The sequence below is a fragment of the Cnephaeus nilssonii genome (genome assembly GCF_951640355.1).
Source record: "Cnephaeus nilssonii genome assembly, chromosome: 14".
NCBI classification, from domain to species: domain Eukaryota; kingdom Metazoa; phylum Chordata; class Mammalia; order Chiroptera; family Vespertilionidae; genus Cnephaeus; species Cnephaeus nilssonii.
In genome coordinates, this window is record NC_137085.1 from 2619195 (window position 1) to 2637296 (window position 18102).

General features: G+C 52.3%; 1 protein-coding gene across 3 annotated transcripts in view; it reads left to right on the forward strand.

Moving 5' to 3' along the window:
• The window catches only part of TSC1 (TSC complex subunit 1), a 38166-nt gene that overhangs the window by 5198 nt on the left and 14866 nt on the right, over positions 1–18102 (forward strand). For all 3 annotated transcript variants that reach the window (XM_079791378.1, XM_079791376.1, XM_079791377.1), the window contains exons 2-8: positions 4148–4210; positions 9083–9268; positions 10060–10163; positions 11115–11267; positions 13265–13409; positions 14573–14727; positions 15005–15078. In XM_079791378.1, the coding sequence (XP_079647504.1) occupies positions 9163–9268; positions 10060–10163; positions 11115–11267; positions 13265–13409; positions 14573–14727; positions 15005–15078 (737 nt within the window). In that variant the 5' untranslated portion in view covers positions 4148–4210; positions 9083–9162. The remainder of the gene's footprint in view (positions 1–4147; positions 4211–9082; positions 9269–10059; positions 10164–11114; positions 11268–13264; positions 13410–14572; positions 14728–15004; positions 15079–18102) is intronic.

The following is an 18102-nucleotide window of genomic DNA, read 5'->3' on the forward strand; positions in this document are numbered from 1 at the left end:
AAGTCTGTATGGTGACTTTTTGATACACACATGATATCCGACTGGCCTGCATATTGTACTAAATAATTTTGTTCATGCTAATAAAAAGTCAAACGTAAGAAACGTTATTCATAGAAGAATATACCTTACCAGAACTGAGCTCTGTCCCTGCAGGCGACCTTTGAAATAGGATACAAGTGTCGGCAAGTTGTCTGTCAAGCTCCCTGATGGCAAAATTCTGAATGGAGAATCTGGAGCTCTCCTGCCCCAGCTTGTGTGACCTTGAGAAGGACTACCACTGAGACCATTTAAGTCACACGTGATTGCAGGCTTTGGCAGGTCTCGCCATCAGCTGTTTTACTTACACACCAAGTAGTGTGTCCTACTCCCATCTCTTTCCTTCTGTGCATTGGGAGGAGGAGGGACTGGGAGCTGGTGTCTTACCCTTTTGGGTGCATTTGTGCTGAAGGCCCCTTCGTTCACTTACTGGAATGTCACCCTAGGAAGTTGCCTCAGAGCTTCGCATGACAGTATAATCGTATCTTACTAGCAGATTATCGCTGTCTCACTGTTAACATACTAACTGTTATTACTGTACTAGTGTAATACTTCTGCTTTGCATCTGCTGTTCCTGGTAATGAAATAGTCCATCTATGCCTGAACCTGTATCTGAATTGCCTTTGAGTTTTTTCTAGTAAAAACCTGAGTATAGGAAGTAAGTATAGTGAAGAAATACCTGCCTTCATTTATGCCCTTAGTTGTGTTTTGGGTTTGTTTTTTTGTTTTTGGGTACTCCTCAACTGAGGATATTTTTCCACTGATTATTTTTAGAGAGAGTTGAAGGGAGGGGGAGAGTCAGAGAGAAACATCGATGTGAGAGAGACATCAATTGGTTGCCTCCCGCACACACCCCGGCCAGGGCTGGGGATCAAGGCTGCAATTGAAGTCTTGACCGGAATCGAACCCAGGACCCTTCAGTCCTTGGGCCGGCACTCTACCCACTGAGCCAAACCGCTTGTTTGTTTGTTTATCACAGACGAGTGTGTGCGAAGTTATCTCGGGCGACAGGCTCTGCAGTTGCCTGCTGTGTGGGGTGCGCAGAGCTGGGCTCCTGGGGGTAGAAGGCCACACCAGCACCCGCTTCCCAAAGTGAACAGTCAGCTGACGTTCTCTGAAGGCCTTGTCGGTACCTGCCATGGTGTTCCTAAAGGTCTGTGTAGATCCTAGTCTGTGTAGATCATGGCCCGTCATACATCTTGTCGAGGGCAGAGATATGTGACACGTGTGTACAGGTCCCGCCAACGACAGGTCCACGTGGCAGGTACGCTGGAGTTCGTGTGTAATCCCAGGTGTCTAAGCCGTCAATCTGTGAACACCTACAGTGTGAAAACAAATTGACCTACGTTCCTTCTGTTTAATCTCAAGATACTAAAGCGCAGAGCCCTCATCTTCCTCAAACCTGCATTTGTTTTTGTCCGAAAAGGCTGCTGGTAGAAGTGCAGTTACAACGTGGCTGTAGGTGAGAGCATCGCTTCAAACCATCACAAGGGGAGGTCTCGATCGGGGGCAAGTTTCTTTTTCCTTTGGTTTTTGAAGCAAGAACATGGATTGACCCTGTTCCACTCTGACAGGAGTTTCCATCCCCACCCCTCGGGGTGCTCACCCCTCGGGCAGGGGTCTGCTCCCTTCCCCACTTCTCAGCAGGGCTTCGCAGGTCTCATCTCACTTCACTGACCAAGTGGTTCCCCCCATCGTCCCTCTATAGGACAGGACTTTTTAAAAAAATTTTTTTATTGATTTCAGATAGGAAGGGAGAGGGAGATAGAGATGGAAACATCAATAATGAGAGAGAATCATCGATCGGCTGCCTCCTGCACGCCCCACACTGGGGACCAAGCCCACAACCCGGGCATGGCATAGGTCGACGCTCAACCACTGAGCCATGCCAGCCTGGCTGTAGGGCAGGATTTAACTAACTTAGTGAGAGAATAAACTCATAAAATATCACTAATGGCAAGTGGTCTTTGACCTGCCAACATCACAGCGATGCTGATGATTGCCGTTGCAGTTTGTAGCGTAGTGGTGGAGGCGGTGAGGAGTCTTGTGTTGGCATTGGACAAAAAGCCTGGTCTCCTGTGCCAGCTGGGCAGGCTGCGAGAGCTCGTCATGTTGTATCTGAATTTTACCCTCAGCGACTGCTTTTCAGGTGAAGCCCCAGCTAGGGTTACTGGCAGGAAGTCCGTGTGATCCCTGAGCTAACAGCTGCCCTCAGGGCTCTGAACATGAGAGACTCCTGTTTCATCCCAGCTCTTTCCCTAGTCGAGGGCCTGGCCAGGCAAGTGCTCCCTGTCTGAAGGGCCAGCCTGCCCCCAGCCCTGCGCACACGTGTGCATGTGCCACTGAGGACCACGGTGTTAATGCGTGGAGTGTGCTCCACGAGGAAGTAGAATGACGTCGTCGTCTGGGCAAGAGATTTCCATTGTTAGAGAGTCGCTCAGTCCCCTAGTTCGACAGTGACCAGGATGGCACATTGAAGGCTTATTTCCGGCTTTTCTGCGCTCGGGGCAATTAGGTGTGTATGGTGTTTGGGGCTCAGCGTTATGCTCTATGGTCAGCGCTGGAATGCCGACCAGAGACACTGGTTACTTGCTTCGTGGCAGACGCTGGGGTGGCCCCGGTGTCGTCGGTGGGCCGGGTGGTCGCTGACCTCCTAGAGCTCCCAGCCAGTGGTCAGCCCGTGCCTGAACACATTCTGAACAAACCGGAATGCATGTATTTATATACTCACCAGAGGCCCGGTGCACGAATTCGTGCACGGGTGGGGTCTAATGGCTGCCGGCTGCCAGCCAGGTACTCCCTCCCTTCCCCTGGCTGGCCCTGCCCCCTGGTTGAACTCCTGGACGAACTTCTGGTTGAGGGGACAATTTGCATACTACGCTTCTATTATATAGGATATTTGACAGATATTTAACATGAGATGGGCAGGAAGTAGGGTAAAAGGGAAGACAGTGGAGAAATGATAGCTCTCCACAAATATTTTATGCTTGTCAGGGAGATTAAATGAAGGCTGTGCTGTTTTGCAGGCAGAATTCAGCTCTATACGTTTAAGAATATTTTAACTCCGAGTCAGTCAATCAACAAGCACAGTAAACCATCACTTAACATCGTTGTTAGGTTCTGCGACTTTAAGCAAAGCTACCTATACTGTAAGCAGTTTTATGATAGGCTGATCGATATAAACGAGTTGAGGTCCCTGATGTTGAAGGAATAAGACGTCCTTCGAGCACCTGCTGTGCCTGATGACACCGTGGTAGCTGCTAGAGATGCAGCCCTTCCTGAACAGGCCACTTTCTCTCTCGGTGTCACTTCCAGTCCAGTGAGGGAGGCCCGCTCAGAGCTAATGGCACGGGGACACAGAAATGCAGCCGCTAAGAAGCCACGGGACCCGACCTGGCCTGGGACTCGGCAGTGGCGGGCGGGAAGCTTCTCTGAGGAAGTAGGTTTAAGCTGAGCCTTGGAGGGTGAAGACTTAGCTTGGGGGTCGGCAGGTCCTGAAATGGGGGTTGTTTTGGCTGAGAGACTGAGAGGCCAGTGGGGTGGGTAGTGGGGGCGGTGGGTGCTGAGGCGATGCAGGCCCACGGAGGGCCTGGCACTGACTGTGCAGCCTGGGGCTCCAGGAGCCACGCCCTGTGCCACACACTGTGCCCGGGGCTCCGGGACGCGTCGCCGCCGCCGCCGTCGCCGCCCAGCCGGTGAGGAAGAGGCCATTGCTCTTCTCGCTGTGCGGATGGGAGCTTAAGGTCAGATGTCAGAGACTTGGGGTGCGGAGCCCGAAGTTCCACAGCCAGTGATGGCAGAGCTTGACTTCAGCTCGGAACCCTCTGATGCTGCCGCCTGTCAACCATTCGCTGATCGCTCTAGCACCCAGACTGTTAAAGGCAGAGGGTGCGAGTTCCGCACAATCTAAAGAATTTCCCAGCAGCCAGCTGTTGGGAAATGCAGACGGGGAGAGGCCCAGGGATTGTCCGTGTTCGATTCCGGGGAGAGCAGACGGCCACCTCTCAGGGCCGGAGAGGGAAGGAGGCGGAGCCAGGGGACCCTGGACTCCCTCTGGCTGCTCTGGTTCACTGTGCGGTAAGCTTATGTCCACGTGTGTGTTTTCCTCCAGTGACCATGAAAGGCGCCAGGCTGACAGCACTGGGAACCGAATTACCAGCTGTCCTCAGAGCAGGTAAGGCATCCGCTCAGTCCACTGGTTGGGGGGACAGAAGGGAGCCGCTCCCTCCCCTCCTTCGTGCACCCCCTGAACCACGGCCATTCCCTACATGTGCACATACAATTCTTCATTGCACTTGCTAGGGCTGTCCGCCCCGCCTGGCACCCTGCCCTGAGGTGCTTGGGAAATATTTGAATGAGTTTAAAAAGGAGAGATGCTCCCTGGCTGGTGTTGCTAAGTGGTTAGAGTGATGGACTGCGCACCGGAGTGTCTCGGGTTCGATTCCAGGTCAAGGGCACATACCTGAGTTTTAAGTTCGATCCTCAGCCCCGGTCTTGGTGTGTGCGGGAGGCAACTAATCGAAGTATCTCTCTCACATCAATGTTTCTCTCTCTCTCTCTCTCTCTCTCTCTCTCTCTCTCTCTCTCTCCCCTCCCTTCCTTCTACTCTCTAAAAATCAATGGAAAAAATATCCACCTGTGAAGATTAGCAAAAACAACAGCAACAAAAATAAAAATTCAAAGGAGAGATGTTCCAGTCATGGGACTCACTCCAAGAGCTTATGCTTGAACTCCCGTGAGGGCTTTCTGGAATATCAGAAACCCTTAAACTTTGCTTACCTAAATGAAGACTCTCACACAATATTTCTTTTTTTTCCTAGGGACTAGAAAAGATGGTTAAAATTTAGAATTTTAGGACCAAAGAGAAAAGCTTGTTGCCAAACGTGTTCTCATGTGCTTTGGCCCCTGCAAAGCGTTAGGAAGGAGCAGGCTTCGGAAAGCAGCCGTGTGTGCCTACATTGTACTTACACTGAGCAGCAAGCTGGGGGTCCAGGCTGCTGGACGGGCGCCATCTTTGTGTAGGACTGAGCTGTCCCTCTGCCCTGGGCTCCTCTTTGGACAACCGGCCCCACAGCGCGGTCTCCGCGCGCAAAAGACAGCGTCTCGCGGGACTAGGCCAGTAAGCAGCAACGTCAACGGAACAAAACCGACCTTACGGACAACATACTGTATTTATTTATTTATTTAAAATATATTTTATTGATTTTTTACAGAGAGGAAGAGAGAGGGATAGAGAGTTAGAAACATCGATGAGAGAGAAACATCGATCAGCTGCCTCCTGCACACTCCCCATCGGGGATGTGCCCGCAACCAAGGTACATGCCCTTGACCGGAATCGAACCTGGAACCCTTCAGTCCGCAGGCCGACGCTCTATCCACTGAGCCAAACCGGTTTGGGCACGGACAAAATACTTTAGATCGGAGCGTCCTCTGCTTTACCTGAAGTAGTGAGCACGGGGCTAGGCCGGTAGACGTGCTGCTGAGGAGTTACCGTCCGAGTGGGTCCCAGGTCTGCGCCCGGCGCTCCCCTCCCAGCGAGTGCTCTTCGTGCAGGGCCTGTGCCGAAGTGTGCCTGCCACCCTCTCACTCAGTCCTCAAGGAAGCAGCAACCCGCAACCCGGCAGGCTGGTGGTGTCGCACTTATTTTTAATTTTAATTTAAAAACTTTTTATTTTTATTTATTTTTTTAATTTTTTATTGATTAAGGTATCACATATTTGTCCTCATCCCCCTATTCCCATCCCACACCCCTCCCCACGCATGCCCCCACCCCCCTGTTGTCCTTAACCACTGGTTAGGCTCATATGCATGCACACAAGTCCTTTGGTTGATCTCTCCCCTTTACCCCCACCCTTCCCTACCCTCCCTCTGAGGCCCGACAGTCTGATCCATGCCTCCTTGTTTCTGGGTCTGTTCTTGTTCATCAGTCTATGTTGTTCATTATTTCCCCTAGATGAGTGAGATCATGTGCTATTAGAAATACACTTATAAGAACCAAAAATGAGACAAGCAATAATGGTTATGCTTACAGGCAAATGAATCAGTCTGTAGTGAGTTTCTTTCTGGGCCAACAGTTCTTTTGAGACCCAATTTCAATGTCCAACAGTTCCTTATGTGTACATGTCAGCACTGACATTTCGGTTCTGGATGGTGGACAAATGGTGGTAATGCAGGTCTGACTCTCTCTGGTTTGGTCCTGGGCAACCTGCAGTGATGCACAGCTGCTAACTGCTAGTATGGCAAGACGATGTCAGCGTCTTCCATCTCTGGACTGCTTCTCTTCTGTCTTCATGGCTGGAGTAGTCCTGTCGATTCCTCTCTGTTGCTGGAATCCACATGGTCTCGGAGTTGTTTTCTGAAAATATACAAACATATTCTCGACCAAAAGTTCATAAAGGAATATTTTCTATAAATTTGACTGGGGATCCTATTTCATTTTTTGCCCAAATGATTTTCCTCTGGCTTGTTTTGACACCTTGTGTGTTTTTCCTGGGTGTCTTGCTTTTAGCCTTACAATTAATTTTCTAAAGTATTAATTTTCTAGATGTAATTTACTTACAGGATATTTTTCCTTACATGATATTCTTCTACTACCCCCCCCCCCCCCTTTTTTGATTTAAATGTTAGGAGGCTTTTGAAAATTTTATAATGTAGTCTTGATGGCTTTTAAATTTTAAATTTTTGCACTATAATATTACTGTTTTAGGTTCATTACATGGTGCACAATTTTATCATGAGATGAACTACCAATAAAAATTTTAGTTAACACTTTAGGAACACCTTTTTGTCCAGTACAATTAATTTTTCTACAATATTCGCTTGTTTCAACTAGCCAATTTAAATTTGCCTGAAAACTTGGCTACTATTTTACTGTCAAATTTATTACTCTAACAACAATCTTATTTTACCCTGTAAATATTAGTGGAAAGGATTATTTGCCTTCTTGAGTAGGTCCTGAGCATTCCTGGTGGTAGGCTGGATTTAGATATCATAAACCCACTTCCCCACACCATGGGTACAAGACAACTCAAACAATTCTTGGAGTGAGAGGGCAGCTGCTGTCGGCCAAGTCTCTTTCGGTCACCTGGGTCTTGATCTGAGCTGGGCATGGGAAGCACGAAGCAGCCATGGGGCAGGAGACCTCCCTCAGAAGGGGCTAGGGTTCAGGCCCCTGCAATGTTGGGGGGGTAATTTAAAAACTTTTTAAAATTAAATGTATTGGGGTGACATCGGTCAACGTGAACATACAGGTTTCAGGCGTCTTTACTTATAACTGTAATTATCCAGCTCCGCATGGTGACCTTAGTTTCTCTTCTCAGTTTTGAGCTCCTCTGTGATGCAGTCTTACCAGCTGTAAGGCTCCGGAGCCCTTTCAAGCTGACTTGCTTTGTGATTCACCTGTAAGATTGATATTTCTGAGTGTGACCCAGCAGCTTCCTGTTTCATGATTTGCTATCAGAAATGCATTTAGACATTTTAGTTCATTTTTCTGGCTAATGAACTTCTGACTCAAAGAGCCAAATCAGTGACTATTAACCAGGTTATACTTAATCAAGAGCGTAGAGGGAGTAGTTAATACTCGCTGGTTTCTAGGATCATTGTTACTCTAAACTTGGCATGCTGGGAGGAGTGAACTCTTTAGCACAGGGTTTCTCAAACAGCGCATGTATGTCACCCAGATACGGATTACCTGGGCTGCCTGTTAAAATGCAGGTTCCTGAGGCAATAAGAATGCAAATGGCTGCAAATGACATGTCTACTCCTTGGCCTGGGACCTTGGCCAGCTGTGTTCGCTTTACCACGTGACCTCGGCAAACTCATCCTTTTTGAGTGTCCATATTCTCATCTGTAAAATAAGGGAAAGAACTGCTTACCTCAGATAGCAGCGGCGAGGGTCAAAGTCACACGCTCGCGTACTGTCACATCGAAGGGCTTGGGGTTTGGGTCCGGCAGATCAGGGCTCAGCTTGCAGTTCTTCCCTGGTTTGCCTCTTGCTAGCTCTGTGACCCCGAGCAGAAGGCCTAACCTGTTCTCTCCCTACGAAAATGGGACCAAGACCACTCACGGCTGTAGGAAAGGAGCGTATTTGATGGTGTTCATGGAAGGTGAGCAGCGCCTGCCGGACACGTGGTAGCCGTCATTACCTGGTTTGGAAAACAGAGCCTTAGAGACCACAGTGGGGGAAATACATGGTGTGTACAGCCACGCTTGGCGAGTGAGCTGCTTTTCGTATGTAAAGGTGGTGCTTTGAAGGTGAAGTTTGCCCCGATGCCCCTTTCCTGAGCCAACGGCGTGAGGCGTGCACGCTCCAAATGGAGAAACGACGCCTGGTTCACACCCTGAGCACAGTACCTGTGTCCGTGGGTCATACATACATGCATGCAAGTTCTGTGGTTGGTCACTTCCCACCAGCATTTTCTTCTCGACAATCGCTCCAGTGTCTCCTAGGAAAAGTGAGTACAGCCGGTTAGGGCCTCGGCCCCTGAGGACGGCACCTGGGGACCTAACCGGCTGTACTAACTTTAGACATTGGAGCGATTGTCAAGAAGAAAATGCTGGGTGGGAAGTGATCAGCCAAAGAACTTGCATGCATATATGTATAACCCATGGGGTCAATGAGGAAAAACGGGGACATATGCAATGCTTTCAACAATAAAGATTACATTTTTAAAAATCAGAATTAAAAAAAATACTACGCTGTTAGTTCCTTTTCTGCAAATAGTTCACCTACTTTTACGCGCTGATTTGAAAAATAAACACTATCTTAGCCAAAACCCAAGCCAGAATCGGAAGTGGGAGTAACTGATTTGGTTCTTTTATGAAGGTGCTGTGACAGTCGGTCTGGCGTGTGGTGATGGTTTCTCTCTGACTGGGGAACTCCTCTCGTGGATTTGTCACAGGCAGGGCTATGCTCACGCCCGCGCGGCTCCCACGACAGCGTCTGCACACACTTGGAGGCACGGAACGCGTGCGCTGCTCTGCCTTCCAGGTAGTTGTTTGTGGGGAACGTGAGACTGTGGTCACACTGTCGTCTTCCTTTTCTCAGTCTGGTAGTGGCACCAATGAAGAGCCTTCAGCGTCTGTAACGAACGTCCTGGACCCGGCACAGCACGTCTGTGTGGGAAAATGGCCCAACAAGCCAACCTCGGGGAGCTGCTCTCCATGCTGGACTCCTCGGTGCTGAGCGTGCGTGATGACGTCACGGCCGTCTTTAAAGAGAACCTCAATGCTGGTGAGCGAGAGCAGGTTCTTTTTAGCTCGTCTGCCAGTCGGCAGAGAGCGCCCTGAGCTGAGCGGAACCCTGCGGCTCAGCTGCGGTTTCACTTCTCGGGGGCCTTTAAACACCAACAAAGAGCTCCCAGTGGTGGAACCGCTCTCGGTGTGTGTCCAGCTTCTCCGTGCAGAACATTCAAACGTGCACCCAGACCCAGACCTGAGAATCCCATAGGGAGCCCCTCGCACCCAGCACCCAAGTTTCTGCCATTCTTTTTTAAAAATATTTTTTTATTGATTTCAAATGAGAGGAAGGGGAGAGGGAGAGAGAGAGAGAAACATCAATGATGAGAATCATTGATTGGCTGCCTCCTGCATGCCCCACACTGGGGATCAGGCCCCAAACTCGAGCATGTGCCCTGACCGGGAATTAAACCGTGACCTGGTTCTGTTCATAAGTCGATGCTCAACCACTGAGCCACACCGGCCGGGCAAAATGAATTATCTTTTGTAATTAAAAAAAGCATTAGAAAAGAAACTAGCATTTCATGTGCTTATATGGTTATTTAGGCAAATAAACTTGGTGTTGTCTTACGGTTAAACCTAAGTGAATGTAATGAAGCAGAGAGAGAGAGAGCTTCGTACGACTTTGGGTGACGTATAGAGAAACATTTTCTGGATTTTGTGACACGTGGTAGCCGTCATTACCTGGTTTGGAAAACAGAGCTTTAGAGACCACAGTGGGAGATTTGAGGTAAATGTAGAATGTTAAAGGAAGTAACTATGGGAAACCACCCTTTCTTTATTTAGACCGTGGTCCGATGCTTGTGAACACCTTGGTGGATTATTACCTGGAAACCAGTTCTCAGCAAGTATTGCACATCCTGACTACCTTGCAAGAGCCACACGATAAGGTAACTGCAGGTATAGAGCAGAGCGTGGGAGACGTTCTCCCGAGAGGGGTGCTGGCTTCTCCGTGCACCCACATGCAGGCTCCGGAGCTCGCCCCTCCCCCAACCTCTGCCTGCATGGGGCCTCGTTCCCAGGTGTCACCACATGTCCCCCGCAGGACCTGTGTCTCCGGAAAAGTTTACAAAGTGAGATAAACTCCAGAGGCTTTTTCAGATCTTGCTGTTTAAAAAAATCATGGAATCCCAATACTAGAATGGTACAGTGCCACTTCAATTCATAAAGTACCCCTAAACCCATGCTTTAAGTAGGGTTTTTCAGCTTCTAATTAATGTGGGGAAATCTTAACGGGACTAATGGATGAGTCCAGCTTCCCAGCTCTTGGAGGGCCCTTACGTTTTGCTTAGCAGAGCACTGTGACGGCAGACTTTGGGGCGTCTTGAGGTCGCAGGCTGGTGACTTTCCCAGAATATGAAGACCTTGCCGTCTTGTTCTTTTCGCTCTGGGCTGAATGTTAACTTCCGCTACCACCTGATCTATGTTTGGGGCCACACCAGGCGGCCGGGCTCCTGTGGCAGGGAGGGAGCCCCAGCAGGCCCTCACAGCTTCAGCGCCGCAGGCTGGGCGTGGTGATGGTAAGAGGGGGCCTGTTTGTCCTCAAGAGGAGGCCTCCCTGCCTCCCCCGCAGACCTGTGTCAGGGGACCCTTTTCAGGAAGTGCAGGCTGTCCTCTCTCAGGCCATATGGGTCAGTGTTTTGTTTGCCAACATGATTTAAATCTTGACCTCTGTACCTGTGTGACCCTTGCTCTACATCTTGGGAAGCCTCGGGGGCCGGGGGTCCATCCACTGGCCTTTGTGTGGGTCTCGTACATGCATCTGAGGGTCTCCCTTGGTTCCCTTGACCCACCCCCCCAGCTTTACTGAGATACATTTCCCTGTTCTCTCACACTTCCAGCATCTCTTGGACAAAATGAATGAATATGTGGGCAAAGCCGCCTCTCGGTTATCCACGCTCTCGTTACTGGGACACGCCATCCGGCTGCAGCCGCCCTGGAAGCATAAGCTCTCTCAAGCACCTCTCTTGCCTTCTCTGCTAAAATGTCTCAAGGTACGCCGCGTGTAAGAACTCGAACGAAATGGCTTTGTGCGTGTCATTTCTGAAATGTTGAGTCACTTCAAGCAAGCGCGCTAGATTTTAAGCTTGAGAGTTTGGAAACTCCAGGCATTTGGTGTTTCTCCGAGTGCAGAGTTGGGACTGAGGCCGTTCTCAGGGCATCACTGATGCCCAGTAGCTTTTGTCCAAGCAGATCCGGTAACGTTTCAGGCAGGTTGGTTCTCTTTCCCAGGCCTCTTCGGTGCCATCCTTGGAGAGCCTTCCCTCAGGTGAAAATATGCCGGCTCGTCTTTGGGAAGCCCGTTCCCAAGCTCCTTTTAGCTAATAGAGTGAGGCCTCAAAGGCCCGTTGCCATGGACGCGCGGCTGCCACAGCTACCGCCCGGCGCCGCCCGGATGTTCCTGCGCAGGCAGTCACACTTCTAGAGAGCCTGATGATTTGAGCGCCGACAGTGGCTTGCTGAGCTACGCAGGGCTCTTCGTTAATCTGTTCCAGTTCCTGGACTGGTTTCTGGCGGGGAAGTAAGGAAACATGGTTAATGTGAGGTGCTCGCTCCTCCCAGAGACATGGTCGTGCCGGAATGTTTATCGCGGGCTCGTCCGGCACAGCACCCTGCAGAGGGGCTCATGTCTCTGCCAGTGAGGGGACTGGCTGCTTTAGGGTCCCTGGAGGTGAGTCCCAAGGAGACACATTGACAGGTGTCATAAAAACATGTATGTAGTATTGGGGAAAAATAGGAACAGTTTTACCAACTTACTAAATTTTTAAATCTTCACCCAAGGATATGTGTTTATTGATTTTTAGAGAGAGAGGAAGAGAGAAGGAGAGCGAGAGAAAAACATCGATTGGTTGCCTCTCATACATGCCCTGTTGGAGCCCCAATAGGGTATTGAACCCACAACCTAGGCATGTGCCCTGATTGAGAATCAAACACAAAACTTTTTGGTATACGGGATGATGCTTTAACCCATCGGCCACCTGACCAGGGCAATAACTTAATTTTTTAAGCTAGTGGGTTGATGAGGAGATAATCCAGTTTTGAGGCACCCCATTTAATTTAGAGTCCAAAACTATTCATCTTTTCCAAAAAAATTACTTGAAAATTACTCATGGGCTGTTACCCAAGCCTTCAGTTAGGATGTTGTAAGACGAGGGTTAATCCTCTCTCCTGAAACTCATACATTCTCCTACCAGCATTTTCTATTCTCATCAGTAGATGGCTGCCATAACAAAGGTACGGGCTTGATGTGAAAACTAGGTATATTTAACACTTCCTTTCCAGACTGATAGATTCACTTTTAAGTAGGAATAATGAGGGTCTTAGCCTTCACGGGCGTCTTGGTTACTATCTTGTTTCTTAAATCCGAATTCCAGTCCCTTGGCAAACAGCCTTGATGTGGTCAGGGGCCAGGGGAGGCGCTGTCGCAGCCCAGGGCTCAGTACCATCGGCATCAGGGTCCTCGTGAGCCCACAGTGAGCGACTCGCTGGGTAGGTGGTAGACACGGTCAGAGGCCACCGTGTCGCCTTTATTTGCTGGTTTCTAAGCTCCGTGAAGGTGAGCTGTTCAGGACCTTGTTAGTGCTGTACTAACTTCGTCTTAAGTTCCACTTCTGCTGTGATCCTTTGAAAAGTGTGACTTGTCAGTGTGTAGTGGTTTTTCTAATTGACTGTAAAAAGGTAAGCATTTTAGGATTTGGCTGCATGAACGAAAACAGCTGCACTCCTCTGTTCTGCTAAAAAGTAGCCTCTCCTGCTTCCACGTCCTCGGGCTTGAGGAGTGGGCGTCGCCCCACGCAGGTTAAGCTCCCCCGGGATGCGGGTGGGGTGCGTGGCCAGCCCTCAGCAGCTCCTGTGGAGTCCCTCCAAACCCTTCGGGCCTTGGGGGCGGGGCTGAGTCTGCGCGAAGCTCTCATTGGGCCCCTGGTCCTCAGCACCTCGTGGCGCAGCCCTGCACCTACAGGTGTTTCTTCTCGCGCCCTTTCCTTCGCAGGTGGACACTGATGTCATCGTCCTCACGACCGGCGTCCTAGTGCTGATCACCATGCTGCCCATGATCCCGCAGGCAGGCAAGCAGCACCTCCACGACTTCTTTGACATTTTTGGCCGGCTTTCGTCGTGGTGCCTGAAGAAACCAGGTAACTCCTCGTGCCTGTCAGGTGGGTGCTTTCACTGCCGAGCAGGTGGTGAGCGGTAAGGGAAGGACGCGCTGACTTCTGTCGCTGGCATGGGTGTTGTCACCAGCCAGACGAGGGACTAGCTGGCGGTGTCCGCTGCAGGCAGAAGCCAGGCTGCTGTGCGATGCCTTTCTTCCCTTGGCTTAAAGGGTTCCTCCTCTGAGACGCGGAGTGGTAGGAGGGAGAGCTCCCTGCCTCTCGGCGACCCCTGCCGGAGCGGGACTTGCTTGCCTCAGTGCACTGTTCTGACAGGACACAGGCCCCTGGCCCAGGACCTGGTCCCGTGTGTGTGGGAGGAGGGAGAACGCTGCACGTCCCCACCCGCGCGCTCGTTCCACATGCAGTGGACGTGGGAACCTCGGCAGGCAGCGCGCTCTGTCAGGATGCCTCCAGCTGTGAGCGCGTGAACTTCCCAGCACGAGGTGTGCACTTGAAAGGATGAACACGGCTCCAGCACAGCCGTGGGGCCGGGGGTGGAGTCGCCTCTGGGGCAGGCTGGGCTGCTCGAGCAGGAGGGGCTTTCTGTCCGAGGGAGACTTGGGGTTCCCACCGGTCCAGGCAGGGCTGGTGAACTACGTGTTCTTTCTTCCACTCTCAGCCCTTGTGAAGCGAATGTCAGGACAGTTTGCGTAGCTGAGACTGCTGCTGGTTTTAAAGGTCCTCACCCACCTGGGCACAGATATTTAAGCCTTGCCGGGCACCACGCACAGTGCCAGGCACTGAGTACAGAGGCTGCCGCAGTGCCGTTCTCGGGAGCAGCTGAGCCGGCCAGGGGCAGGGGCAGGGGCAGGAGGATGGGGTCGGCGACTGTCCGCAGGCGGCCCGGTGTGGGGAGGCGTCCGGGGTCCCTTTGGAGGGATGACGGAGAGGAGGCAGAGTTAGCTCAGTCAGAGCCTGAGGGTCGCTCCACGGGAGGGCGTGTATCCAGGGGCCACAGGGAGCCACCGATGGATTTTCAGGGTGGCCGGCGTGCTCACACTTGCGTTGTAGAAAACCACTCTCACTCTCGGGGGCCCAAGGGGGAGTGTCCGTGAGCAAGGAGTCAGGCGGCAGCTTTGGGCTCGTGTCTGCCGGGCCCACGTCAGCCTGTGTCTGGCTGAGGCTCCTGGACGCCTCCTTTCCAGGCCACGTGGCGGAAATCTACCTGGTCCATCTCCACGCCAGTGTCTACGCCCTCTTCCACCGCCTCTACGGCATGTACCCTTGCAACTTCGTCTCCTTCCTGCGCTCCCACTACAGCATGAAGGAGAACCTGGAGACCTTCGAGGAAGTGGTCAAGGTAAACGGCAGCCGTGTGGCCAGGCGCACTTACTACTCGGTGTTAGAGGTGGAGGGGAGTTCCGAAAAGAAAACCCTGCCCCAGCCCAGGGCCCCACCCTCTGCCTTGATAGCCTTGCCTGTCATGTGCTGTGTGGCCCTGTGACGGGCCTTCACTTCACGGCGTCCAAGCTCCCCCTGTCGCAGCGTGCATCAGTGCTCGTGCCTGTTGACTGTCAAATAATGTCCTGTTGTGTGGCGATAGTTAAGCCTTTCGTTTGTCAACCGGACCCTTCTAGCCAATGATGGAGCATGTGCGGATCCACCCGGAACTGGTGACCGGATCCAAGGACCATGAACTGGACCCTCGGAGGTATGGAAACCCCCGGATTTTCTCAGGCTCTGGCGAGATCGCAGTGGGGTGGGGGGCGTCCTCTCGAGAGGTCACTGGGGAGAGTGGGTTCTGCTCCTGGAGTCAGTCCCTGGAGAGGACTCGTGCAGGGAAAGCTCCCGGGCGTCTGAACCGCTCCTGAGCAACAGGGAACAGGAAGCCCACTTAGCAGCCTGGAGGCCGCTGCGGTGCCCCGGGCGTGTGGCTGCAGCCAGCGGGCTGGGAAAGTCTGGAGGTGGAGACGGGGCCCCTGGTCCTTCCTTCTGCTCCACCAGGCGCTCCCTTCCTCCGAGGAGAAACAGCCTGCGCGGCTCCTGATTTGAGGATCCCAGGCCGGGGCAGGGGCAGGACCGAAAGGGGGACGGGATGGAACTCTGCTGCCCGAGCCGTGAGAAGCCCCTGTCCCTCCGCCCCTTTCCCGCCGGCAGCCAGGCCTGGGCCCGGGCCTCGGTCACCTTAGAGCCGCTCCCTGTGAGGTCCACGGAGAGAAGCACAGGAAGGGTGTGCGGCGCGTGATGGTAGCACGAGCAGACCTGTGGGCACCACCCGCTTAGAAAAGGGAGCTGCCCCTGTCGCAGCCACCTTCCCTCGTTCCCTGTCCCACCTCAGCAGCCACTGCTCTTGCTTTCTTGTTAATGGGCCCCTTTCCCTTCCTGTAGTGGTCACACGTATTGTTTCCTCCAGAAACGAATCAGGAGCAAAACCCGGCTCATAGAAAGGTAGTCTCGTCACTGTCCAGCGAAGGGCCCCAGGGGAGAGCCAGGAGGGGCCGCGTCCTGGTCCGGCTTCCCCTTCCTCGAGAGTTTACAGGAGCCCCTTCTGGGGAGGTCCGTGGGCAAGGTCACGAGAGTCCCGGGAGACAGGCCTACCTGTCAGAGCGCCGGGCAGGTCTGAGCGAGGACCGGGAATCGGCATGCTGCCGAAGGAATGGCAGAGGGAGGAGAGCGCTGTGTGCCGGGTCGGCCAGCGCGGAGTCCTGTGGATGGAGGAGTGTCCTCACTGATGCAGGCACAGGGGGAGGGGGGCTGCTTCAGTGTGAGATCCGCGGGCGAGGTGCAGGCGAGTTGTCCAGGGCAGGGTCGCCTGCACGCTCTGCCCTCCGTTCAGAGCATCAGGGGCAGCGGCCGCAGTGACGTCTGCTCTGACCTCACAGGTGGTCTCCTGCGCCTCGCACAGCTCCCCTCACGCGCCGGGCCTTTCCCCGCGGCTCTCCTCCCGAGGCCTCCGTTTGCTGGTCCCACGCTGTCTTTCTGGGCTGCTCTGTTGCACTGGAGCACCTCCTCCGGAGCTTTGGGAGGGAGGGGGCAGGTCTTGGCTGGGTGCAGACCTGCAGGTCGGTCACTCTCACTCAGCAGTTGGGAGGCGTTGTCCGGTGCCCCTGCTCCCGGCGCTGCTGCGGACACGGCCTCTGGCTCCCACCCTCTGTCGGCTGGGTGTCCTCGGGGGCTGCGAGCCTTGCCTTTGTCTCCTGGGATTCCCCAGTGCTGTCCCTGGGTGAGTCGTTCTCATTGGCCGGTCTTAGCTCTGTAGGTGCTAGGAAATGCTCTAACTGTTTATGCGTCATTTCCTTGCCTCCATCGTCTCTGTCTTTTTCTACGACTCCTGACATTGAATTGGGACCCCCGACATGGTTCTCTGCTCTTTCCTACTCGCCCGTTGCTTCTCTGCTCTTTTGTTTTATTCCCTGAAGATGTCCTGTCGTTAGTTTTTAATCCTTCTGCTATAGCCATTTGTCCCACCCCGTTCTTGATACCCGAGAGCTTTTTCAGTTCCCTGAATGCTCCTTTTTTATAGTCGCCTGATTTTGTTTTTCAATTTTTAAAATAATTCTTTATTGTTGAATGTGTTACATATGTCCCCTTTTCCCCCCATTGGCCCTCTCCAGCATCCCCCGCCGCCGTTTTTGTTTTTGGATGCAATCTCTCATGTCTGTGAGAATGATGAGAGTCGGCTTTTTCCAGGGGTTTTAGGAGGTTGTACGTTGGGGGGGTGTGTTCAGTCTACTCTATTAACCTGGAGCCTCCTGGGTCAACTTAGAGAGCCTCCCTCGCCTCGATAGGCTTTCGAAGAAGCTCTAACTCAGAAGGTAAGACACCAAGGCAAAGAGGAGAAGGAGCTGGAAACAGTGAGCACACAGAAGCAGCAGGAAAGTCAGCAGTGGCCACAGGGAGGGGAACAGCCCGACTAAAGACAGACCCCTCGAAAATGAAATCGGGTATCCAGAGCAGACATGCAGTGACAGAACGGGAGAACAGCTGCGCCCTCCCAGGGAGCGGTCGGAGGACGGAGAGGAGAGGCCCGGGAGAAGGCTGGGAAACGGCGTCCGTCCAGGAGCCCCGCGCCCAGCACAGCTTTAGAAAGCGGGAGAGCCCGGTGGGGACAGGCCGCGAAAGAAATGCTAGGAGAAAATTCCAATGCAGGGACAAGTAACACAAACGATAATTGGAGGACATGCATTTCCAGATCAGAGGAACTTGGTTGGTGTTCAGCTTAATCAACATTAAAGAATGCTGCCAAGGTTCAGTGTTGTGAAATTTCAGACACCAGAGATAAACCTTTTAGGGAAAAACAGCCAAACAGTAAGGACCAGACATCAGAATGGCGTTAGCTTCTGAAACACCTTCAAAACGGAGAGAAAGGGCTTTCTCCCCAGCCAGGTTGCCTGGTGGGTGTGGGCGTTTTTAGATTTGCCCCCATAGACCCTTTCTCCCCTGAGCACCGAGCACGGTTTCACCAGAATGCGGGTGAGGTCCAGGGGCGTGGGAGGGGTTTCCTAAACCCTGCGCTGGCTTTAAACTGTCATGTCATTGACTCTAAGATGCCATTGAACAACAGGATGTACTTGTATTTTACTAAGCACACCCGAGAAAGAAAAAATACCAAACCAGCCTGTGACTGGCTAGCCTGTGTTTCCCAGGGTCAGAGAGCTTACAACACGGAAAGTCCCTGTAAGAATCAAGAAGTCACTGTCAGTGCATCTATTGCTCTGGTTGAAATAAAACTTCC